This window comes from Anopheles bellator, chromosome 1 (assembly GCF_943735745.2).
Source record: "Anopheles bellator chromosome 1, idAnoBellAS_SP24_06.2, whole genome shotgun sequence".
Classification (NCBI taxonomy): domain Eukaryota; kingdom Metazoa; phylum Arthropoda; class Insecta; order Diptera; family Culicidae; genus Anopheles; species Anopheles bellator.
The window spans coordinates 50,634,162-50,660,510 of NC_071285.1; the positions used below are offsets into that span (position 1 = coordinate 50,634,162).

Below are 26,349 nucleotides of genomic sequence, written 5' to 3' on the forward strand. Positions count from 1 at the left end.
AGCGAATCGCTCGTCGGGGAGGTCCGCTACGTACACTGTTATTTATTTTGCCACCGCATGGACCACAAAAACATCTGCTGCGTTTCAGCAGCGCTCAGCAGAAATTTGCGTCGATAATCGGGTCGTTTGGCCCTTCCATAGCCATTCGCGACACGGGCACTTAGAAACACTTCAAAAATACGCGCTTCACACAGGACACGGGAGAACTAGAACAGCACGCCGAAAGCGAAGGCGAGAAAATAGCTTGGCCTATGGCCACTTCTTGGTGGCCATTCCGTACCGTTGCCACGTTTTATAAATAAATCACTTCACTCTTGTTGCACGTCCCGGTGACGTCGGTAGGTGATTTTCTTTTCCGGTCAGCTACCCTTGCTCGCCGTACTACACTGTTCATTGGCAGCCGCTGCCGAAAGTGCCGAATAAATTAATTAAACGGAACCGTGGTTTAAGTCCGTCGAGCGCCACCACACGCGGCTTCTATTCTGCTACATTTAAAGCCGCAACCGACGGTTCCCCAAGACCGACAACCGAGAACTGAGCACGTTTCTCGCCGCGCCAAAAATTCGCACGCATCCCGACGACGCCAGTTGTGAGTGGCCGAGTGGTTGAGTGCCGCTGCTGCGGCCTGAGTGTCGGGCTTGCGAATCGCGAATCGCGAAAAAATCCCGGACATCAGCCTTGGGCTGAGGCTGATCCTTGGACGCGAACGTCACCGATGACCATTCGTTGACCTTCTCGGCGTTTCACGGCTAGCACAGCACATCGCGCACGCCACCGAATCGCACTAGGATCCTTGCTGTCGCAGGATGTCACCGAACCGGTGGGGAGGCCCCATCTTCGGGGATAGGTCCTGGCTGAATTACTTCACTCTGCAACACTCAACTTGCGTGTAGCGGGACAGTGCGTGAACGAACCGTGCGTGCGTGGGAGACGGCGTACCGAGGACTACTGACGAGCCGAAGCCTACGCGCGAGGCGCCCCGCAGGATCCACGTAGCACGCGATAGTGCGCTTCTGCGCTCTTCCGGTCGGACGTGAGACCGTCGAGTTTGGGTTCCACTATAGACCGTGGTCGTTTCCGTTTAGGACAAGAATTTTCTGTTCTGTTCTCATTTCGAAGCTCCGAATCCTACGGTTGCATACGTTTCGAGCCTTCAAGTTGTCCTTTAGTTCCGATTCCCCATTTCCGTTGAAGGCAAAGGCCACCGTATAACGGATGCAACAATAGGTTGATGTTTAGCCGTAAATTTAAACGAACGTTTACTAGAAGCTTGAAATGGATTTGGTTTACCGTTGGGGCCTGAGAACCCTAGCATATGTGACTGATTTAAATAAATCTCCCCAGCGACGTCATAAAAGCGCAACACACGACAAGCTAGCGGACTATAATTTCCGCTTTGGGCTGGGTCGTTTAAAACGGAAAGGACATTGGAAGACTCCCACTGGGTGAATGTAATTTTCCCAACCAGCACCCTGGAAACGGACATTCTATTGTTTACAAACAATCTGCCAAGGGCAACTCACGCCCTGCTGGTCTGGGAAAATGAGTCGTGGGAAAATGAGTGCGTTGTGTGAGTGCGTCCACTGAGCGTCCTCGGGAAAAGCTGATAGTTTTTCGCCTACGGTGGGCGCTATTTTCGGACGCAATTTGCCCCGAGTGGCAGTTTTAAGTAATGAGATTTTATTAGCTCATTCCCTGAAACTTTGATAACAGGGCCGGCGAGGTTTAAATGAGATTGCAGGCGGTTCGTTAAATTCAAAACAGCTAATCAATACAACATTTCAATTACTGGATTGCTTTTTGGATGCGAACTGCAAATTAGTATGGGAAGTAAATTTGAAAAAAAAATCCCTTCTCACCGTAAGTTGGATGGAATTGGTCTATGGAAACGAAAGTGTTACCCTGGTGCAATGGCGTTCCGTCGTCCACTTTCGGCTTGCTCCAAATGACTCGTACACACGCGGCACGTAGCGTGCCTTGGCCGCAAATAAAAATATCGGCCATTGCTCAATTTATTTCGTATCACTCGTCGCACGCTGGCCGCCTTCGGTCCCATCGCCGTCATCTTCCGGCCCAACTGGCCGTCGAAATTATGCCACGCATGGCACCACTCTGCTTTGCATAACTTATCAGACGCGTCCACCCCGTCGGTGCTGGGTGGGTGATAAGTTAGTGACCACACTGGAACGCACCCAGCGGAAGCACTGCTCCAGAACAGCTGACCAGGGGCACGGCGGCAATGGGAAAGAAAACAACAGCACTGGACAGTGTTGGGTTAAAATTTATATTTTACACTGCGATTGCGTTACAGAGACTCCGCGTAATCGCTCACTCAAGACTATTTACTGGTTAAGTTATAGACTTCTATCTCTCTCTCGTTCGTTCTTCCTAATCTTTCGTTTACTTACGTGGCTACGGTTGCGACCTATGCAAAACGCCTAATTTCGTGGAACGTTTGAGTAGCAAAACACAAAAAAAAATCGAGAAATAAAAACGATGGCCAATGGAACATTTTGACGGTGCCCAAGTACGCAAATGATAAAACAGTAGAACCATAAATAGTTTAAAAATAAGCCCAATCTAATCGTTTTCGCTCCCGGCTCCGGACCCCATTGAAATGCATCATTCAACGACGCTCCGCAACGGGTCTGGACGGAGAAAACGGAAGTGCGCCTGGGAACCTAGCGCGACAAGGCGAACCCCAGTGGACCTTATCAGTGGCCGGTGGCCATCGGTGCCACTACCCGTCGCTGAACCAGGCTTCCAATGGCCAATGCGATCAACCTACTTTCCCGACATTTCGCCAAAACGTTGGCTTGGGCCGGCCATTAGTTTATCTGCTACTAAATAAATAAATTTCAATCTCTGGACAACGCGTCTGGACAACAGGGTGAAGGGTCCGTCCACTCCACTGGAACTTCCCGAACGTGACATTTTCTCTGCCGTATTTGCCAATTCGCTGGCCTACCGGGCGTTACTCTAGGTGCCCTCGGTTTACTACGATCTGCGTGCGCTAAAGTCTATCAATTCTCGCCTCGCACTCGCCTACTATAACCGTATACAGTCTAGCTTACTAATGGACGATAAATAGATAATAGTGTCGGAGTTTAAAGGGCTCGAGTCCACCGCGAGTCCACTACTGCTGCTCGACTTACTCGCTAGTATCATGCTGTGCGTTGCCGTGAAGGGGATAAAATTTTTCATTTAAAAAAGGTCCAGGGTGCGGTTGCCACCGGATTCGTCGTCCCGCCTTCGTTGGCCACTTGCGCCGGTATCGGGTTCGTCGTCGAGTCGCGTACTTTATTTACAAACTAACGGAAGAGCGTGTTTTGTCCTTCGCAGTGCAGCCTATGGTCAGACAGTTTTTCCGAAGCTCAGCGCCAGGGCCCCTTGTTTCTGGGTTACTATACTACGGACGCGTCCATCGCCAACAGCACCGCCATCGCCTCTTCCGGTTGTCCGCTTCCGGAGACGCACCTGAAGTAGCGGGTCGTCCATCAGTCGATTAACCTTCGGCCTATGTTCGCGTCCAGCGACCACCGGTGATGCGGCTCGTCCTACTCCGAGGCTTCGAAACGACGGCCGGTGTGACGGACTGCAGGGTGGCCGGGTTGCTGTAGGCTGGCGCCGGGCATCCTGTTACGTGTGGATAAACACAACCGAAAGGTAATTTTAGACCCGGACTTGACTTGCCTGGACGTCGTTTTAAGGTGAGCCGAGTGCCTTTTTGCGTGAAGTGTAAATTATTAAATGCGTTCGGTCTGGCCGTGCCCTGAATATGTCACAGCACCCCATGCCAGTGGAAATAGCAGACCGGAAGCGGAACACTGAATTATGCAGACGACATTCAGGCATGTGGCTAAAGGGTTTGTTATTTTCACGGCAGCCTCTGGTGGCCACTTGGTGTATAACAGATTCTTGCTAATTATGGACCGAAACTGCTAGCCAGGCCTGGCAGAAGTTTCATCGGGATGGCAACCTAAATCGGCTACTTACGGCAAACGGAGCACCGATCCTCGTCGCTGCCGTCACCACAGCCATCCCGCCCGGAGCAAACGATGGCGGTCGATCGGCATCGGCCATTGCCGCACCGCATCGGGCAGTAGTTACGGCCGCGGGCCGTCGGAGCACTCAGCAGCTTGACGAAGAAGTTAGGCACGGCCCGCGACCCACACAGGTGCGCCGGTTCATCGCTCCCGTCCCGGCAGGACACGATCGCATTGCAGTACTCGTACTCCGGCAGACACTCGCCACTGCGGCACATGAACGTGTGCTGGGGGCAACGGCGCGACTTCCGGAAATCGCAGTTGACCTCATCCTCCCCGTGCGGACACTGCACCTTGCCGTCGCAGATCCCGGCCCGCGAGATACACCGGCCGCTCTGACCGCACCGGAACGACAGCTCCGGACAGTCCGATTCCGTGCCATTTCCAGCCGACGTCGTCGCAAAGCTGCACTCCTCGTCCGACGCGTCGCTACAGTCGGGCCGGCCGTCACACACGAAGAACCAACTGATGCAGATTCCACTCGAACGGCACTGCAAGAAATGAGGGGAGTCGTTTAAAGGGAAAACCGCTCAGAGGTCAGAGGGATCGCCTGAAATTACCTGGAACGTTCCGCGAGAGCAGCCAGTGTTGGTGGCTCGGCAAGAGTCGTCCGGCTGGTGGAAGGAGCAGTCGCAGCGCCCCTCGTCGTTGCAGTAGCTGTACGGGTCGGCCAACTGGCACTGCTCACTGTTTCCGCAGGGCAATCCCAGCGAAACGGGGCCATCTCCAAGATCCACGCGAGTCCGTGGGAGAGAGGGAGTGCCTGAGGGAGAAGAGAAGCGTTAGCCGAGACACAAATTGCCAGATTCACTCCACTATTGCCCGCTAGATGGCGGTTGCACTTTTTCTATTCAAAATTCAAAATTTAATTTTCGCATAACGAACAACGATTGAACCGATTTGGATGAAATTTAGTGTGGAGAACGATTCCATTGTCCAATTTATGAATTTGTTATGATTCTCATATACAAGTATGTTAGTTTTAAGTTTGGTCTGCAAAATATTTGTTTTGGTGTAATCTTACGGTTGGCCAAACGTAGCAGCGTTGCCGTCGTCGTCCTGCGCGTCGGCCTTTTTGTGGTCGTCGTCGTGGTGGTGGTGGTCGTTTCCAGTAGCACCGAGGCAACGGTCGTCGAGAGCGGCGCTTCCGGTTCCATGGCCGTCGTGCGGCGGTTGGCCAAACGCAGCAACGTTTCCGTCGTCGTCGTGCGAGTCGGTTCCGAGCCAGCGATTTCGTTGTCCCGCTCGAAGTGGGCCGTCGTTTCGCGGGCCGCGTACCGCTCCTTGCCCACGGCCGACGGTTGCTCCACCGGCAGCTCCTCCGTGTCGTCCTCGTCGAACAGCTTCGAGTCCTGGCGGCGCAGCTGCACATCGTAGTACTGCTCAACGCGCTCCGTCGTCGTCGGGGCGTCAGCCTCCGGTTGCGTTTCCTGTTCGGCGGCAACCCGGCGAGCCGTCGTCGTGTCTTCGTAGCGCTCGGTTTGACCCAGCGTGGTGGCAACCCGCTCGTCGGCCAACGCTTCCTGCACCAGCGATGCAGCCTGCTGGCCATCGGTTTCCGGCGCGACCGTTTCGAACGGTGCCACAAGCTCAACTTCATTCCCGCTTCCGGTGGGTTCCGTGTCGCGCTCGCCCGCCACGGTCGAGGTCGGCTCGTCCTCGGTCGTTTCCGGGCTTCCGGCATCCTGCACCGCAATCTCCACGGTGGTTCGCGTGGTGGTAGCCGGATCCCGGTCTTCCCGATCCTGGCTCGTGATGACGTCAGCAATCTCGTTTGCCCAAGCGGCCGCCGTAGTCGTGGCCAGGGCATCGGCCAGCTCCTGCTGCCGGAACTGCTGCTCCACCTCTCGCTCCAGGTCGGCGTACTCTTCCGTGTTTTCGTACTCCTCCATTCCGCTGCGCGTTGTCTGGACGCCTACCGTCGTCCCTGGGCCGGTGGTGATCTCGATGAAGTCCGTCATCGTGGTGCCATCTTCCTCGGTCTGCTCCGTCGACGTCGGGCCCGGTTGGTACTCGGTGGTAATGTGATCCTCGGCCGCACTCATCCCCCCATCGTCGTCCATCGTGGTCGTCTCCACGAAGTTCTCCACCACGATCACGTCGTCCTCGGTCGTCGTCGACATCCGATCAATCGAACCCCCGCCGTCCGTCGCCGCCGCCGTCGTCCCGGGGGCTTCTCCCTTCGGTGTGGCCGTCTCCTGCTGGGGCCTCGCAAACCCGACCGGGGGCTCCGGGTCCCGGGCCGGTTCCGTCACGCAGGTTGGCCCGTTTTGGCGCGCCGGAGACGTACACTGGCAGCGGCCGAACAGGTTCGGGATCAGGAAATCGCAGTGACTTTCCCCGTCCCACATACGGCAGTGCGCGTGACTGTAGCACACCGTACCCGGTTGAGCGGCTAGAAAGGGAAACAGAAAGGGAGAGAGAGTGGTAAACGAGACGGGGAATTTGAAGACCACATGACCCTACAAACGTGTATTATAATGGCGATCCAGACATTATTTGTCCATGGGCCGGCTAATTTATATGCATGCCTCCCGGTGGACCCGGCGTACGGAGTGCAGTGCGATTCGATTTCCGGTGCTTGCGCCGGACAAGCATTTTCGATTAAATTATTAGCCGACCTATACGGGGTCGGTGGCGCGTGCTAATAAATGAATGCATTTTATTTTTACCGTTTGACCGTAGAAAATAAAACAATCGGATGCTGGGCTTAGAACGAAAGCGGAAATTGACAACGGAAGCCGAGTCCCATCGATTAGCGGGCACAAAGTATGTAATGAGATTTATGCGCTCAGAATGAGTCAGTGGACGGATGCCGACATGTGGAAAGTATCAGCCCTGACTAAGAACCGAACTGAAATTGTATTTTATAGATAAATCTGATGAATCGACCTTCGGCATCGATCAAATTGTTCATCGAATATTTCTAAAAAAGTCCATGGCAGCCGGACGTATTTCATAAAGTAACAGTAGAGTTCATCTTCAGGTGGCCAAACTAGAATAAAAATTTGACTGAAATTCGGTTGACACCTCAGGAAAAATATGTAACTGAAACACTGATAATAATGCGACCGCATTATGAATCCCACGACAGTGATAAAAAATGTGTCCATTTATTTAATTTGCCTTCAAAATATTTAATAAATGGTGAAGATCTACATCGCTCATGCCATAAAGAGGACGAAGAGCTCGGCAACATGGCCAATTTCGAGCGGAACGAATGTAGCTGTTAAAATTTCAACTGTAATTTGATTCGAACTTGAGATTCACAATGTTTTTACAGCAAAAGCAAAGGGAACAATGCAAGAAGAACATAGCAAGAATCCACCGACCGAATCCAGACACGTTGAAAGTAACAGGAGAACATTCCCGAGTCGAATGCATTCAAATAAATCATTTCTTATCCTAACTGATACCAACTCCATTCACAATGCACTCCTTCTTTTGTTGTCCAAACGCTGTCTGTGTATTTGATTACGCCGAATTTAATTCGATAAGAAGCTGAAATCATATGCAATCGAAGTCAAACAAAAGGTTTCGAGCAGAGAAAGGCGCACTTTATAAACGCCGTGATCACTGGACATCGAGGAGATCGGTGTTCTGGACACGCACATGGCACCGCTACACAATGAGCTACTCCCGTCGGTGATGACATCATGCCAGTTGACCCACATAATTGGTACCATTCCCATCGGGAGGCTCTCTTCGCGTACTGATATGCGTAGCGCAAATAGCGCGTACACAAACAATCGCCATCGCCGATTCCCAACCATGCAGAGCCCGTCGCCTTGGGTGGTGAAATTATGTCACTCGACTCCGTTCCCGGAGTCGTCCCGTCCACTTATTCCACTGACATAAATCTGGAGGCCCTCTAGGTGCTTCTAGTCCGGAAGCGCCCGGCGTACCACGACTGCTCCGAACGCCGTCACTCATCATGCTGATTACACATCCCACCGTCGTCCGTGCAGGCCAGAGAGAGAGAGAGAGAGATCTGGAGCCATTGAGAAATGCATCCATTCACCGTGTTGTCACGCAATCCAGCCTCAGTGGCCGAAGTACACTCCGGACGCCGGACCAGATTACAGCAGCCCATCAGCATTCCGCACAATGCGCCAACCTGCGTTGCGAAAGCGGATAAGCTGCCGCGGGGGCTTCACTAACCCGCCCCTCCCCCCCAGGGGTCGGCCCACTGCCACACATCGGTTCTTCGTTAGTGAATGCGGAGAGCGGGAGAGCATAATTTATGTGCCATCCACAGGCCGGGCCGCGCCGAGTTTGCGATGAAAGAAATGCAATCTTTGGTAATTAATAGCTCGCTATCCGATGCGGGCCGTGAAGGACCGAGATGGATCGATTTAGAGGGTCTTCTGCAATCTACACTCGTCACGCTACGCGCCCGATAAGATCTGATCGCGTGCGTGTCCTAGGTCAGCACCAACGCACTGACGGAGTAAGCGGTCCATTGGCTGCGATCATCGTTGATAATGCTTCTGCCGGAGGCGGCTTCGTGACAATCGGCCGTGAAGCGGAGCGCCTAAGTGGAGAGCTCGTTTAATTAATTGCTCCGGTGGCCCATCATCCGCGTCATTGACGGTATGATCCGATTTCCGTGCCACTGATTTGCCACACGGGAATGATGGGCCGCTCGTGGTGTCACCGCACAGTGGATCATAATGGCGGTAAATCAGCACGTTTCACGGTGCGTGCTGCAAACACGATACGCACGCTAATCGTCGCCACTTCTCACCTGCACCGGCCGACCTTGATACGGAGCAGCCCTGTGGGTCATAAATCGGGTCGAACTGTCCGTGCGCCGGGCTGAAGCATAATTGCTGTTTGTTATGCAAATGTGTGGCGCTTCACAGATTCGGCGAAGAAAGACCAAAAACCCCTTCGAGGTTTCCCTTCGGTAGCTGAACCGTTACGCGGGGGGGCCGAACCGGGAAACAAATGTTAACCTACTTGCGCCTCGGTAGTTTGTACTTTTTATTTATGCTCCGTGTTACTTCGTGGAGTACCGGCTGCCTGGGAACGTGAAAGCTGAAGGGAGTTCGCGTCAACATTAACGTTTATCGCACAGACAAACTATGGCTCCCGTCGCACCACCGATGGCCGTGAAACACCGTGGAGTGGCCGGCGGAGATATAAAGCGCCGAGTCTAACTGCTCGTCGTAAAGCCGGCCCGCTCCAGAAGGGGGCCTGTGGGCCAATGATTTTGCATGAAGAAACGCGAGAAAATCCATTTCCAAGCTGCGGCGCTGCGCTTGGAAGCTGTCCCCCGATTCGTCACAGGTGTGCCCGGACCTAATGCCGGCACTAATGGTCCGCGTGGGGTGCAGTGCAGGTTGGAGGGGGCACGGGACACAAAGGGGCGCGCAATAATTTGAAGACTCTATTAGGCGCCTCTGGGGCCCGGCCCGGCCTATGTTATTAAAACATTTGTCCACCCATTATTGTAAAGACCGCGGCCGTGGCAAGTGGCGCGTTTCACTTTTCTTTTCAGCCTTTTTTGCATTTTCACCGCCCAGCGACACGGCCACGGACAACGGCTGGAGGGTTGAGCAAATTTTCCAGCCCCCATGTCGGCCAGCTGGCCAGCTGCTCCTAATGAACCCCAGCGACTGGCGCCGGTCACTTTTCTTCCCCCAGCCGATGGAGGTTGGCCGGTTCTCGGTCGGGCATCGTCCTCTGTCCTAAATGTATCCACGTGCCGCCAGGAGTAAACAAAAGGGAACACATGCGCCTTTGAACAACATACCGATGGAAGAAAGTTTCCTATTTTCGGTGCGCATTGTTTCTTTCTAAACGGAACCTGCTCGGAACCTGTTCGGAAGCTGCGATTTTAACAAGTTTTCTCTTTCGTTTGTATCGGACCGCTCGGACCGATCGGACAGAATGACTTGGGTGGTTTGGGGCTTTTAACGTTCTCCCTAATTTTTCATTATCAGGATCAACGGTGATGGGTTGGCTTTTTGCATCGACCTTTTATTCGCAACGCCAGCCATTCGGGCCATGCTCCGATGGGTTTGGCGAATGTCCATATTGGGCGATACATTGTTCTTTTTTTGTTTCAGTTTATTGCGATACGAGCTACACTCTATCAGTCGAGTTCCGAAAGTCTAGGTCTAGGCCTAGAAAGTTTAACAAAAATGCTTATAAATTGAAACGACATCGAGAATCCAACCGAAGCTCGGTGAAACCGGCAGTTCGCCCAACGCACAGAAGCAACTAACTGCTTGAAAGCTCTGAAAGTGTCGTATTATTAGGTAAGTTTCCATTAGAGAAGAATCCGCACATTCCGTGGACTTATTCAAAGAACATTCCCAATGTGAAGACAGTTATGGGTTAGGTAACTCCTGTTTCCGTATTTTCTGTCGTGTATTTGGCGAAACGAATTCTCCCAAAATCTGCGAAAAACATTACTAAACCACTCCAAGTTCTGTAATGAGGTTCATCTGAATGGAACTAATTCTTCCCATCTTCATCTTGTAATCATCTTATCATCGCGGTGACTTAATCGGCACCGATGACCTTCTTTTGCAACACCATTCGATGATGTCAGAGGCAATGCCGATCCCCATCGCTTGGAAAATCCTACGCTTCCCGTTTGCACCATCCCCGGGGCGAGTTAGTGAAGCTTGATTAAGCAAAATGCCGCCGCCGATGGGATGCCTCAGGTGGGGAAACCCGCGTTTTCCACCGCCTTCCGGCATAAGAAGGTCAACCTGGGGCTCGAAACGAGCCACAACCAACCAGCATAAGTAGAGCTCCAGCAAAAACACCGCGGAGACCGTAATCAGTGGAGTGACGATAGGCTGCACGGCCACGCTGAATTCGATGTTGGTTTTCGGGGTGTTTCAGCTTTCCGTGGCGCGACCCAACGGGATATTGGTCGGGATTACCGGGCCCGCTAATTGGAGCTACCATTTTGAGGCCCCCGGTTTCGGGAGCCGCTGGCCACCGCGTTTAGGATGGGCGTTAAGAGTTTTAAAATGCACTTTGGCTTCCGGACGTTTCGTATCGTTCGGCTAGGCTTTGGGCTTCCGAGATGCGAGAAGACGCGCGCGAGCATAATTGGCCACCCCTGAACCGTGGGGATGTAGTAGCTCTCCAGCCGGAATAATCGAATATCCGTTCCGGTTCGAAGGAAAACAGCATCCTCCGGGAGGCAGGGAGCATTAGTTGATGGGCAGTGTTTGTTGAATTATGTAATTTTCCCGATCATTACCGCCTCGTAATGGAGCAAAACCCGCGGGGTGGTTGTGGACCCTTGGCCCCCGGCGGGAAGTAGGACCCGGGAACCGTATGCGGTGCGGTTGATTAGGGAACTGAAGTCTGGTTCTGGTTTTCGATTAAGGAAGGTGTCGGTGGCGTTAAAGGCGTAAAAAAGAACGGACCCTTCTGTCGGTCTACATACTATTATTAGCATGATTCTGTTTCTTATTACTCCGCCAGCACCCATCCGCGGTGTTAAAGTTCAACCAGCACGGCACGGCACGTGGCGGCTAGGCCCTCCTATATTAGCATAAAACCAGCTGGCCCGATGCTGGGTCGAGGATTCGCACGTGAGGTAAACGGATTTAAGCGTTCGCGTTCGCCTGTTATTAGCATGGAATTTTATCGGAAGCCCTGTGTTTACGAAAATGATGCCTCATCGGCGTCGGGTGCATTTCGCAACAGGTGGTGCCCGGTTCTTCGAAGGCACACGCCGACTTTCGGAATAACCGAATTGGTTTTAAATTTCCCACCAAACCCACCATACATTTCTTAATCTTCGTGTTCCGCGTGGCCCAAAGAACGGAACCGTTGTCAGCCGGAATGGCCGGCGTCCCGGTATCGTGCGCGATTTATCTGAAAATATTCCACCCTCAAAAACGAGCCCAAGAAACCCGCCCCGAAAGCCCAAAAGAGAGCGTTTTCCGGCGGCTTCTTCGCTATCTGGCGCGTAGCATCGTTTTCGCACGTGGGAACTGGAAAGCTTTCCCCCCCCCGCGGACGCGATGGAGGCGTGTGACCTGGCGGTGCCATTTTTCCGGGTCAGTCCGAGCTGGGCCGAGCCACGAGTTTCGCGAAAGCTTCCGGAAAGCTACCGAAGTCACCTCGAACGAAAACGCATCTCCATTTGCACCAGATTTGCATCTCGACCGGGTGTGAGAGTGGGGGCCAAGAGGAAAGTTGTTCGACAGGGGCCGTTTAACCGAGTGCGTGTCTCTAACTGCTAATGCCGCTGCTTAAAGATAGACGTTGAACAATATCCTGTAGTGGCCCACAGGATCGCCAACTTTCACTATCCGCTGGCTGCGTGATGGATTTTGGGTCCGATCATGCGGTTCATTTCCTGCGAACGTTCTCAGACTCGTGACTTCCTGCTGCACGCACCGTGCTAGGGTGGTATTTATGCAAAATGAAAGCATAAAACACCCATCCATCCACGGGTGCCCATTTCGTTGGATTTTTTCGAAGATGATATGGAAATGAACGCTAAAGACGGTGATCAGCTGGCCGGTTGCCGCTTCCCATCAGCAACGGAACTTTCAAACGGCTGCCGACTACAATCGAGCCGAGGGGGGCCGTTTAGACGGCCACTACCAACATATCATTATGATGATAATAAAGCAAAAATCATTATTCCGGGAACGAGCAAAAAAAGAAAAGGTTACTAAATTAGAACTGACGAGCGAATTTAGTGCGTCCAGCAAACGCTTGACACAAAGCACGCACACCACGGCACAGTTGCTGCTCCAAATACCTAAAAGCATAGATTCCGGATACTTATGCTGGCTCTGCGTGTCCATCACGCAGAGCACGCCGGATAATCGGAGTCCAATCGAGTGCCCGCGTTGATGGGCCAATGGTCAGCAAACGTTAACCCGTATCGGTCTCTCTCTCTCTCTCTCTCTCGCTTGCATTCGGTGGCCAACCGTGCGTATGGTCGTGGGGCTACAGAAAGAAAACAAACCCCCTCCCTACCCTGGCCCGGCGCGGCCCACCCGGCTTCGGGTTCATTATTTCGGTAAATTAGCACTAATCGTGCCCCATTAGTGTCGTCGTTGCGAATCGGATTTTCCGACCTGAAGGGTGTGGCCGGCGGCCGGATGGCCGTCGCTGACCTGCTGGCCTGCAGGGGACAGAGCGCAGCATCGCCGCCCCGTAGTGAGCATACGCGCGCCCATCGCGTCGCGTACGAAAACTGGAGCAATCGCTTCAACTCCGGGCGATGACGATGATGGTTAGTCGAACGAAAACGGTACGGCTTCTGGAGCTGCTGTCAGGCCGCTCATTAGCTGTGGGTTTGACGGACGGTGACTCCGTTCCCCTTGACGGGACCCGCACGCTGGTCGGTGGCCGGTGCGTTAAATTACGCATAACGCCACACCGGAGTTCCAATCCGGAGAACTCCCGGTTGGCCGATTTTCCGCTTCCCGCCTCGCTGTGACGGATGTCCGGTGTCCGCGCGCTCTCCCGGCGCGGTCATCAAGTTAACGAGAAAAGCCCGCCATTCGCCATCGCCAAAATCACCGCGGCCAAGAGCTAAGCGTTATTAGCGAAAACCGAATCGAATCCTGGAATGGTCCGAAAGGGAAATAGAAAAATCGGGTCCCGGTCGGCCAACATATGGCCGGGGCGATAGTGATAGTGGGCGAAAAGTTTTCCCGCATTTCGCACAAGATGCTATCAGTCGGGCGGGTCAGGAAAACTCTTAGCCGGCTGTTAAGCCGATCCGGTATCGGGGAGCTATTGTTCCGTTCCGTCCGTGCTCATTATTGGGACGCCTGATTGGGTTCGATGGGATCCGGTGGATTGAGGGATCATTAACGGATCGTTAACGCTTGGGGTGGGACAACAATTAACGAATGAGCCCGGGTCGCGTGGAGTCATTTTACCGATCTTTGTGGGGGGCAATTTTGAACGAACGGTGAAGCTATCGGCTTCGGAAAGGGACTCAATTGACTGGGTACGGAAATTGTGTGGTCTATAAAGAAGTCTTTATGTACCCTGCTGCTGAATGTACGCTTCAATAAAGCTGAATCAGCATTGTGCTGTCAGTTTGTGGCGATTGAGCACAACAAATAAGCGACATGATCCGTCGTTCCACGGAGACGGGCGTCTTATCACGAGCCGGATTGATTGATAAGCCCACCGTCGGAGCACACGGTCCAACATCCGGTTCGCCAATGCCGTCCCACGATCGATCGTATCGGCTCGGCGTCCCGTTATCCCTGGCACCGCACAATGCGCCGCGCACGTAAGAAGCTGTCATCGCGCCCAACGGCCGTGGCGCGTTGAGCTTGAAAACGAAAGCCAGCCGGTGACCCCTTAAGGAAGCATACATTTAGCATAAACTCTAGCGGCGGATAGATGTCAGGGGTGGAGGTCCGTTCGTTTGGCCTCAAAACCGAGTTTGCGCAAAACATGTGCGTCACCAGGTTACCTCGGTTACGACCGTGAGCCTGCGTGAAGGCCGATTGGAAATTGATGACCAAAATTGAAACTGAAACCACTCGGCCACTTAGGCGATCGCGCACACTTTACGGAGCGTATTTTCCACCAATTGGCACAGCGAGATCGTCCATTTTCTTCACCGCATCCGTTTGGGGTACTTACGCGAAAGGCAGGTGTGCTTGCGGAACTGCAGGAAGCCACCGTCGCACTGACAGCGGCCATCGAGGCAGCTACTGTTGGCTACCCGCATCGAGCACTGCTCCGACAGGCGGCATTCGCTCTCGAGCAGTTGGGCTGCAACGATACATTAAACCCGGTTAGATTGGTCCACGGCGGAGTTTTCCCACGAGTTACTTACACGGCAGACAGGACGACGCGTTGAGACGCACGTAGAACGGGCTACACTCGCAGAGGCCCTCCAGGGTGCAGTAGCTGCCCTTCACGCTGTCCGAGCAGTCCATATCGTGCTGGCAGGTGTCGCCCAGCAGGAGACCATCCGCGACCGTCGTCCCTATCATTAGCTGATTAGTTGGGCGAGAAAAGAAAACCCCCCCCAAAACCGGGGCTCGTTAGATTGATTTTGGAGTCGGCCCTCTACGATCCTCTCTAATGAATCCCAATTAGACTCCCGGCCCCCGGGTTGTCGGAATGTTGGGTGAATGTATCACAAGTGGCCGATGCCGTACAAATGATCGATAATTTTGCAGCACAAAAGTGCATCACGACCTGCAGTGCAGATCGAATGGGGTTCCTGGATCCACGGCCTGGCCACCATGTATGGCACAGATTCGTGAGTCACCTCCCCGGTCCGTGACCTTCATTCGCTCGCTTGCTGGATCGCACCGGGTGCATTCTCGGTGCAGGTTACATAGCCATTCGGCGGTGAAAGCCAACCAGCCGATATCGGGGGAAATGCAAACCGGGAAACGCGATCGGCCCCAGCTTCCGTACTTCCAGAGCGACTCGGAACCGGTGGCCGGTCTCGTGGTGAAACGTGTTCCGATCGTGATCAAACATGTGGACCTCATAATGGACCTAATCGATGACTTTACTGGGGAGCCCCCGTTTCGTTAGTGCCGATCGTGACTTCGGGGGGCCCCCCAGGACCCGTGGAACCTGTCGTTTCCGTTTCCCGTAGCTGAATCCTTGGCCACGAACGATCGCTTCTAATCCAACGAAAGTGATTTAGGTCAACCAGAGCACCGGGTCCCGGACGCGCGGGAGCTGCAACTTGACGGTGCCGTTTTGGCGCAACATCTCCTCCGGGACCCGGACCCGGGATGCCGTTTTCGCCTTCTGCGAGCATTAGACATTCCAACCGGTAGGCTGGCGGGGTGGGATGGGTCACACCCACCGCAGGGAGGCACTCTCGGAAGGCACTCGAACACATACGCTCGCCCGCTGACCCAATTTGATAGCCGGTTAGTAGCCCGGCCGGAGTGTAGGATTGCAAGCTGTTTGCTCGTCCCGGCGGGCCCAGCGTCTCGGGACAGGGTCCGAGAGGCCCTCTCTCTCTCTCTCTCTGAGATGATGGTGGCGGCGTTCGCTTTGCTTCATTAGTGCCGGACGATCGCAAATGGAGTTCGCGTTCGGAGTTGCATTATGTGGCCCGATCTGGCAAGTGGCAGGTGGCAGTTGTGACATGTTCTCTCGCCTGTCACTGTTGCTTTTGTTTGTCCCCCCGCGAAGGGACTTTCTCCACGCGGACTTGGGTTGAAGCCTGGGCTTGATGGCTTAATTACTTGATTAAGATCCAACACCCGACGCCGGGGTATCGAATTGATCCGTGTTCCGGCGAACCCGAACGATCGTGTTGTTTGGCTGTTTCATTTCCAGGTCGACCCCGGACTCACCAGATTTGCTGTCCTGCAGGAGTCAACAGGTTTGACAGCAATCGAGCAACATCAGAGTGAGGATCACTTTCAATCAATGGCGCGACCGATTCTTTGACCGATCGCGGGTTCACCAAGATAGATGAGTGTTGGGGAAAACATGAAAAATTAGAGTCCAGAACCACGCGTGACGCTTGACCCACATTGGACTGGCTATTTATTACACTTCCAGTAAGTGAACGCCCATCACAGCGTCACATCTTTCGAGCATTTTTCAAGACGAGCCTGCCTTGCATTCCATAGTGTCCCGTGGCGTCAACTTCGGGAGATGGGCTGGAGTTTGGTGGCTCCAGAAAGAAGAGGGTCCCGTTAGGCCGAACAGTGCGGAGAAGCAATTGAATACCGGCGAAGACCTAATTTAATTTCATTCTTTCGGACACCGATCGCGTCCGCGTTTTGTCATGCTAAGTGACACCCGAAACGGATATGTTGCCTCGCGCTCCGAAAAAAAAAAACGGAATGTACATCTCCAAAGCGGCCAAAAACAGTATGCTCCAGAGTCGTTTGCCACTAACGGGGCCGCATTTCTTTGGTGGTTCTTTTGGACGTTTCTCACACCTGACCATTACAAATGGGCCAATCACCCGTTCGAACTCCAACGCACGGTTCGGGGTGACATGTTTCATGCCTTGTGAAGCATTCCAACACGCTTCACTGATTGATGTAACGTCGACGGTCGACGCCGGGTGGTTGCACCTAATTTATGCGTTCGTTACTCCCTTCTCGGGGGGGCCAGTTAACGTGGAACAAGCTATCCGTCGATGTTCCGTGTGGTTGCACCGTTGCATAGAAGGACCGGGGAGTTACCTTCAAGGGGTTACCAGGGTGCGCGGTATAAAGCGATTGGCTTCGAGTAAGAATTTAACCGAAACAGGCATGCGATCGCAATTAAGTTTCTCCCGAAACCGCGATGCGGTGACTCGTCTGCCTCGACTTTTCATGGCCAATTTTCATTTTCATTGTCACACTCCCGGCCCATGAACCGATGCTTCCCAATCCGACCGGAGCCGGATTTTCTCCACCGATTTCAATCGCAACAAATCACGAACTTTTTTGGAAAACGCTTCACTTCACGAGGTGCTGGCAACAATGCAGCAGCAGCAGCAGCCGGTCTGTCTGTGAAAAGCCCATCATCCGTCACCCAAAAAAAAGAGCTTTAATAGCGGTGCCGGGAAAGTGCTACGGATTTCTCACGGACCTTATCGCCGAAAACGCAATTTGCGTCGCGTCGAGTGAAAGTGTCGACACCGAGCCCGGCGTAATGAAATGCGACATGCGACGCGATATGCGACCCGCCGACAATCGCACAATTATGTTCCAGCGGGAAAAAGCTCATCCATGTGACCAGGAAGCGGTGAAATTGCGAAAATGTAGGGATTTTAAGAGGCGACCACACCGAAAAAAAAAAACCGGAGGCGAGCACAATCGAACCCCGAAGCCGATCGTTGTTAGGTGTCGGTTCACGGGCCACACTTTCGCTGGAGCCGCACCAGGAAGTGATGCTGTCTTTTCTGGCCGGCCGCCAAAGGGTAGTGATGGGAAAATGTGACATCGTCGTCTCACGTGGTCATCGGTGGCTCGGTATAGGCGGCTCATTTCGGCCCCGAGAGCGGCGCTAATAATGGTCTATTGTTGCCGAGGCGACAAACCACGCATCGGGATGACAAACGTTCGGTCGTGTGGCACCGGCCAGTCACATGGCCAGTTTATGCTGCGGTCAGCATACGGTTCACGGTTTTGCTTTTCATACGGAAAAAAGGCACCCGCGCATTCAGGTTCGGAAATCGCCGGAAACGAATCGGCGTGGTTTCGGTGAAAGTGGCGAGATGCGAGTGGCAAGGGGAGATTTTCGGACGGAACTCCCGTGTCCCGTTGTGTGAGCGGTATTTAAATTAATGGCCGCACTTGAAGCCGGCAGCTGGGACAGAAGCAAACTTTGTGATAAAAAATATTTGAATATAATGAGATAACCGTTGTTCCGGTTTCGGGCAGAGAGGTACATTAATTATGTTAATGGCACAAACCAGACAGCCAGTCAAGGTTTATTTTAAGATAGATATGATTAAGTGACAGATCGCCACTAACGAGGAGAAGATTAACGGTCTTAGAAAGTTCTAGTTACTGAGGGGTTAATTTTTTAGTACACGTCAAATACGTCCTTTTAAATACTTAATGTAAAATTTATTTCAAGTTGTAAAAGAATGTGTTACAATCTCGGAAATTGTTATGATTTCTTTAACCATTGCTGAACAACATCCAACGGTGTTGCGATCCTGTGCAGGAAATCTGTCGTTGATCGATACGATCAACCGTTACCTGAAGGCCACAGCTAGTCTGCTGTCGATATCGAACATTATCATCTTAATCCCGAGCGAATCGATGCTGAGTAAATTCGCTCGATTTTTCGAGACGCACTCCAACAGTATCGGCCCAGAAAAAACTCGTTGGAAGCATTGAATAGGTGGCCGCTAAGTGAGTGCCGTTTGCTCGGCGACCCACCGCCCAAGATACGATCCATTCAACCGATTGTGGATCGTTCTGTTGCACCGTCCGCCACGCCATCCGCCACCGTGCTTTCGAAACGTAACGGGAGCGAGCACGGAAACAGCAAAAACGAAAACAAACGGCGTCTACAAAATGATTTAACATGATCTACACATGTACCGCCGGACTTTATTTCCCCATTTTTTCAGCCTTAACCACATCAGCAGCGGGCGCGATCACGGTAGTCCCATGTTGACGCCCCTGCCCACACCAACCCACCAACTGTGCAGCATAAAATAATAAATGAATTAAGCGCGAAACCCGCGGACACATGGGGATCGCGTGGAACTGGAAATGATCGGAAAATGAGCCCATCCGCACAGCTCTCAAACCCGTCGGTGATGCTCTCTTACTCTCTCTCTCTCTCTCTCTCGGTTTACAAACTCGGAACACAAACACGACCGGAACGACAACAAATGGCCGGGCACACACAAAAAAAGCGTACAGCCTTCGGCATCGATTGATGCTGCGATAGTGTTTACAGCAATTTAATCAAACCGCTCGCTAACCGGCCCAGGCCGGGTTCGCGGGTCTCCATAGAAAATTACTTATTCTGTAGCCCGTTTTTTGTGTCGAATTCTTACGCTTTGCCGCTGAAAAGCCGGCCCATCGCGCGCGCCTAAACGCAGAACGGCTTCAGGGTTTTTTGCCCATTTGCGCATCGTTTGAAGGAAGCCCTCTTTTTGTCCGGTGGAAATTCCGGCACGGCGTGCCCATCTATTGTACCACACGTTGAGCGACGGGCCTTTTTTGTGCTCCTTATTAGTCAATCCCCGTGGTACGGGTGCGCGGATCATCAATCGCGGTGGGTGAAAACGATGCGGAAACCACGGAGCATAATTACGCGAATGCATCATCCTAGCGCCACTAAGGGTGGTGGCTTTATCGCGTTCCTGCACCGACGGTGGATCCTTGGGAACAATCTATTTAATGATCGTCGTATGCAGAGCGTGTAAGTGAGTCTTCTAATTATTCCAACAACTGGCCCTCTAATTGCCTGCCCTGCGCCGGACCCGGTGGACGTTAATAAAAGGTAACGGTTCCGTCGGGCGCTTGGTTGGCGTATAGTTTTTGTCCGATCTCGTTTAATGTTAACCGACGCTGGACGGAGAGATAGAGAGAGAGTCCACAATGTCTAGGATCCCACATGGTACGGGGCCGTCAATCGATTAGTGGACGCCACTGTGTAATGGACGAACGGTGCGTAATAATTAATAACAGACCCCATTCCCCATTAGCGCGCCCATTAGTTGTGGCAGATTTTTCACGCACACACATTAGAGGCCTAAAACAAACTGCTTTACAAACTACTTCCCGTCTTGTTGGGATGGGGAAAAAGTGGAGAATAAATTCCGGATACACTTCGACGCAAACCGAGAGCTCCCAGAGACTAGCGACTCCGGGCGCTCATTGGAATGCCCACCGGTCCCAACAGAATTACACCATCGTGTGGGCTCGTGGAATGTCGGTGATCGGTGCAGCATTAATGGTCACCGGCGAGAGCCTGATGCGCCTGATCAACCGATCTGATCCGGACCGGATCAATGACTCAATGTGTTTGGTCGGCTCGTTCGATGATTATGATTACTACCATTATCGGCTTATGCAGGTCAGCGATGGCCTACATTTGATACTGGCCCCGGCAGCGAGAGAGAACGAGGCTCAGAGAGAGCAAGAAAGAGAGAGAGAGAGAAGATGGGCACCTAATCAGGCGCTTCTTTCACAGGAAAATTGATCCATTCTGCCGCGGGAAGTCGGCAAACACGCCATGTGCCGTAACAATTCGATGACTCTGGTGTGTGCATGTGGGCCAAAACCAATATTTAAAAAATTCTACCATCATTTTTCTCTCTCGATCGCGGGCGCGATCACATCTACCGATCGTTATTTAATTTCTCGCACAATCTCATCACTCACGCGATGCAACGGGCTAGCCCGTTGCAATTAATGCACAATAGTCCGCCCCGTAGTGGGCCAGTCCGGAGCGGGGCAAAGCGGATCACCTAATACGACCTCGTTTCGGCCCGTAGACGAAACGTTCTCTGCCGTTCCCGAAAAAAATCGTTCAAAAAATCAGAAAACGCCGGATATCGATCATCGAACGCCGGGCGTCACGCGGCGTGAGAATCGAGGTTCGTCTGCTGCCCGGCCGTTGATGTCTTTCTCCATTTCGCTCCGTTTCCGCCGCCGCTGGGCCGGGCGGGAAAATCGTTGTCACCGGCGCTAAGTGCCGCTCGGGCACCCAGAAGTGATCTCACGGTGGCCATCACCACCGCCACCGGTGCGGCAATAACGGGAGGACCGTTCGGGGTACCGTTCGAGGCTAGAACTGCTGGCCGGCCCGGTTTCCCACCTGACGCATCGGCGGACCGGTGCGTTCGATTCCACCTGATCGAACCGTCTCGCGCCGAGGCGCAAATGGGCGTCGTTGTCGTAAACCATTAGGCCATTAGAACGCGCAACATGCATCAGCGCCCCGCTCCGGGCGAGGAAAACGGTTTTCCCACCCAGCAGAACACGTGTGTCAATGTCCGTCACCGGTGTGTGCCCGTGTTTTGCCTCATTAACCGAACGGACCGTAAGCTTTGCATTAAAAAAAAGAAACGCTCTTTTCGCAACGCCACGTAATCCCCCTCCGGGCCAGGCGGGGACGAAGGGTCGAGGTTTGGGAGCGGACCACGAACGCACCCGTGGGACCTCCCGGTAAGCGTGGCGCCCTTTGGAATGGAAGACACCATCGAAAATGCTGCCGAAGAAACCGCAACCGCCGTCCGTTAATTAAAATACATTCGAATCGGAAGTTGGGTCGATCGATTCGGTTCCAGTTTGTGGCCGACTGAGAGGAGCGGGGGTAGCGGACCTTGAGCGCCGGTGACCGACTGGAGCCCCCGGAAAGGGGGGCCCACAGAATGTTCCGGGGCGAATGGAACTCGGGATGCACCTCGTAGCGAATATGGGTCACGATCGGTGGACCCCCGAAGAGAAAGAGATCGGGAAAGACGGACCGGACAGGCGGGTCGGATGTTTCGGCGATTTCGGGGGCTGACAGGTTTCGACGGCCCGTCGCCCGTGACGGCGGCGCATTCTTTATCGTTATCCGCTGCGAGCCCGAAATAAAACGGTTAGCATCGGCGGCATCAGTCCTTGATTGGAACCGGATTCTCGCGGTGACCGGATCGGTTTCGGAGTGTCACGCTTAGCGGCCGGTTCCGAGGGATCGGATTACCTATGCCGTGTAGGGCTTACGGCGTCTTGTAGGCTCATTGAAAACGATAACCCACTCGGGGCGAACACAGTGCCCCGGATCCGTTTATGCAAACATGGATTTGGCGATGGATTATGTTGGGCCCCCGCGGGGGGGCGCTTTTGCTTTTGCGAGGGCCCCTCACTAGATGGTCCTTTCGCCGGCCGGCAGTAATTGGGCGAGGATGGTCGAATTAGCGCAACAACGCGATCCTCTTGTTACGCGTTACGCGAGCGAGCGCAAGCGCAGATTAGATAATAATTAACTGCTGTTGCGAATCCTGGCCGACCGGCATTCGTTCCCCTTTTTTCGTTCGCCCAGTGGCCGGGATTTGTGTTTGCGTGCGTGATGGTGCAGGACGGCAAGTAACGGAGCGCCATCCCCCCCTCGAGCCCAATCAGCTGTTGGTTGGTATCGCCTAATGATGGCTACAAGCGCACTGGCGAGAACTCGGTACCTCCCGGGGAACCAGAGATCGTTTCAATTTCACATGACTTTCAACAAATCTCACGATACGCCGAGCATGACATCGAATGCCGCTGCATTGCGCGGTGCATCGCTCGGTGGTCGTTGAAGTGGGTCTCACTCACGGCAGGCGCTTATTAAAAAATGGGCGCGCGCGCGAGGAAAAACCAAATCCGTCGGCCGAAAAGCGGGCACGGAGTGGGAAATGGCAAAAAGATGCTCCGTTCACCGTTCTAATTAGGAACCGGAGCCGAGAGTGCAGAGACACAGCGCAGATCACTATCTGCCGCTGGCCGGGGCAGATTGCCGGCTTACCCGACCAACATTGTCTTCTTCCTTCCTGTGGGAGCTGAGAGGTTCCACCGCTCCGGACACGCTTCTCTAATTGAAGTGCAAATCAACCGACACCGGGTTTCGAGGCGAACGCTCTGCGCGAGAAAAGTGCATTCTTGGCCATGCAAAGAAATGTTTAATTAAAACCCAGGGCCCTCGAAGACTCCTTCGTGTGTTGATGCGAAAGTGCAATGATATTAGTTCGCGGCCATCACGTTCTACGCAAAGTAACCCGTTCACGGTACTCACTTCCGGAGCGCGCGAGTCACGGAAAACTTTCGGGCGGTTCCGTTAAAGGCAAGCCCTCGTTAAACCTCGGTGTCCAGGGGGGGGTCAAAAAGGCCACATGAAAGTTTCTTACCACAGCCTACCCAGCGCTGCCGACGGTTCTAACGGTTCAATGTGTTTCGTCCATCGGTTCCATGCTGGGTCTAAGTGAAAAATCAAACCCCAAACATTGAACTCCCAGATAGCCGATGCAACAAATCCCTCGCCGTTGCGCCGTTGAGTGCAAACAGACAGACCAACAGGGCGCCCTTCGAAATTCTAGGGGGCCCAAAAAACCCCAGCCAATGGCCCTATGTTGACCGAAAAAGCGGTTCCATTACGGGGTGGAAACGCAAATAGACCTCTCGTTGCGGCGTTTGTTTTGCCCTGTCTTCGGTCTCGTCTTCCACTCCCAGGGCCCAGGGCTGCTTACCGAATCCTCTCGAGTGGAGTTATGCTAAAAGCATAGCTTTCGATATTCGGCCGCGGGTGCTTCGGGTTGGAGCTGCATAATTATCCATCTGCTTCCTGCACTTGCCATTGGCGCTCAGCACAATGGCCCGGCCCGCGTAACCGATGACACTAAATTACTTCATTCCCATCGTGCGGCTGGAGGTGGAGTAACACAGTTACTGACTGGAAAGGCCGTTTCGGAACACGGCGAGATACGTTTTCCGGCGTGCGGTTATGCAGTTCTATTTCGTGTTGGTAAAAAGGGGAGCAAAGGCCCCCTCGAGTACGATTGAGACATCGCTTGGCTGCTGATTGCGTGAACGGCGGCGGCCATGCTGGGCCGTGTGGGGAAGGAACTGTCACATGCTGGCACCGTTCCCAGTCGTCGGCTTTAATCTTTGTGCCATCTCGCTTTGGGCCAACAATCGCACACCGCGCTCCATAATCTTGTGCCGGGTTTACAGTGCCGCGCAAACAAATCGACACACACCGTGGACCGGGAAATCCTTTTTTCTAGCTCGGGTCTCAAGTGGGTTTTATAAACTGCAAACAACTCGCTTATCGATCCCAGATGCGCACATGATAAATCAATCTAAATGGAAAGAAACGAGAAGTCCTTCAGTCAGCGGCGCCACTGTGCACAAAACAATCGGAATGTGCAATAATCTGCTGGGCCGACCAAAAAGGAGCATAAAGAGCAACGGAGCGAAGTACCCAGCACGGGGGCCGTCTGCGCGTCGTCTACACCGAAAATCAGCTTATTGCTTTAAATCCAAATTGATTTTGTTTGTTTTGAGCCGAGTTTTCCCAGCACCCCCCCCGACCCAAGATTGGCCGTTCCGAACCCGATTCAATCAACGGCTTACGACGGCGAAACGGTTTCGATGTCACTTCACCGCGTTGACGTTCCGCGGTATCGGCGTTTGGTGTTTGGTTTTTTTTTTCCCGGTGAGGCCATTTGCAGTTTGCCGAAAGGTTTTTGCTACGCCAACGACCGCCGAGGTTCCACCGGGAGCAATTAATCCGTTTTCGGTCCCCTTCGAGAATGGCGAACGGACCGACGGTAGTCAAAACTCGCCCGTGCCTTGTAGGGGACAGTAATGCTTAGCGGGGAATTGGGGGAAGCGCAACCTACCCGGTCCCACGCGGGATAATGGCCGACGCAGAGTACGCTCCGACCGGAAACGGCCGGAAACCGGAAGCAAAATCATAAAATCTGCCAACGATAATGCTCGTTCTCCGCTCCAGTCCGGTGCAGACGAGAGAGTCCCCTACAGCCACAGGGACAGTGTCGGGACAACGGGGAAAACAATAATGACGCACCGACTCGAAATGGGGGAAAACGGCCAGCACGTGGTGGACGAAAGGGGCAGGGCGGGAACGAAACGCAGAATAAAAGTCCAATGCCGGGACCATCACCAGCAGACCGCCAACGACAACAACATCGTCATCATCAGCGTCATGATAATCGTTCGCCGAGCGACAAATTGTCGTCCGAGACGTCGCCGTCGTCGTCCGGGCGTGCCGTCCGGGTTTTCGAGAGTTTTCCACCCTCCACACGGGACGATACGATTGTTGTCGAGGCTAAAGTCATCCGCGGGTCCTGCCGCAAGACGGTGCAGGCGGATGTGCAGTGGTCCGGTTCGGGCAGGGAGCAAACAAAAACAGTGTCACCATAATTAAATCATCACGATACGTCCACTTGGCACGGCAGCATGATCGGCACCGCATGATACCGACGCTGATGATGGTCCGGGCGGGTGCGAGATCAAGATTTGAAGAATCGCCGACCCCGGGACGGCAAGGGTGCAATTATGGTCCCGTTTCCCGCGTCGTAAACGGCCGCAACGCAAATGTGGTTCTGGAAATAATCGATTGTCAACGGCAGTTACACGACCCCCGGGTCCGGTCCGGTCGAGTGTCCGGGCGCACTTTATTAATGGTCCACTGTGTGCGAGGGTGCATTCCCTCGTTCCCTCGAGTTTTCGCCGTTTTTACCTCCCAACATCTCACTCATCTCACCGACTGGCGGCTGGCAACTGTAATGAGTTAATTAGCATTTTTGCGGTTCTTTTTCGGCCCTCCCGTCAATCAATTAAACTCCACTCAACAAAACAAACTCCAGGATTCGCGATTTAATGCTGGCCGGATGAAGGGCGTAGCGAATCGCCAACTGCACCCCGCGGTTTGTGAGAAACCCCGCTCACTGACTGCTCGTTTCGTGCGCAGGGATCACACTCCGGTTCACGGTTCTTCAGAGAGGAACAGGGGTCACTGCACTGCGCACTCTTTGCGCACAGAATTCGTACTATCAATTACACGTGGGCGCATGCAAATCGCATGACCCCACAGAACCGAGGCGCTGGGCTGGGTAATTTTCCTCCCATCGGCCCATCGGTGGGCCAACCCTAATCACACCTACTGTGTGTATAGGTGCGTGATTGAAAATGAATTTGTAAAATTGGTACTTCACCTTAATCACCGGTCTGTGGCCAGAGAAGCTGCGATCCGCGAGTCGCGAAGGTTTCGATGTTTCGTTTTCGTTTCGTTCCCAGAGAATTGACTTCAATCCGGTCGATGGTTGTACTACTGTGGCCCAAACATATCGGGAATTCGCATAAGAATCGAACGAAAAATCCCTACTCTGTGCCTGAGTGTACAT

At 53.4% G+C, this 26,349-nt stretch overlaps 1 protein-coding gene across 1 annotated transcript; it reads right to left on the minus strand.

The window, feature by feature from the left end:
* Positions 1-3,517: 3,517 nt before the first annotated feature.
* On the minus strand, positions 3,518-15,004 carry LOC131216816 (uncharacterized). The gene is given in 6 exon segments (XM_058211396.1): positions 3,518-3,636; positions 3,997-4,537; positions 4,607-4,887; positions 5,083-6,441; positions 14,652-14,783; positions 14,848-15,004. Coding segments are annotated over 6 exon segments (2,535 nt in total). The 5' UTR covers positions 14,951-15,004.
* Positions 15,005-26,349: the final 11,345 nt, after the last annotated feature.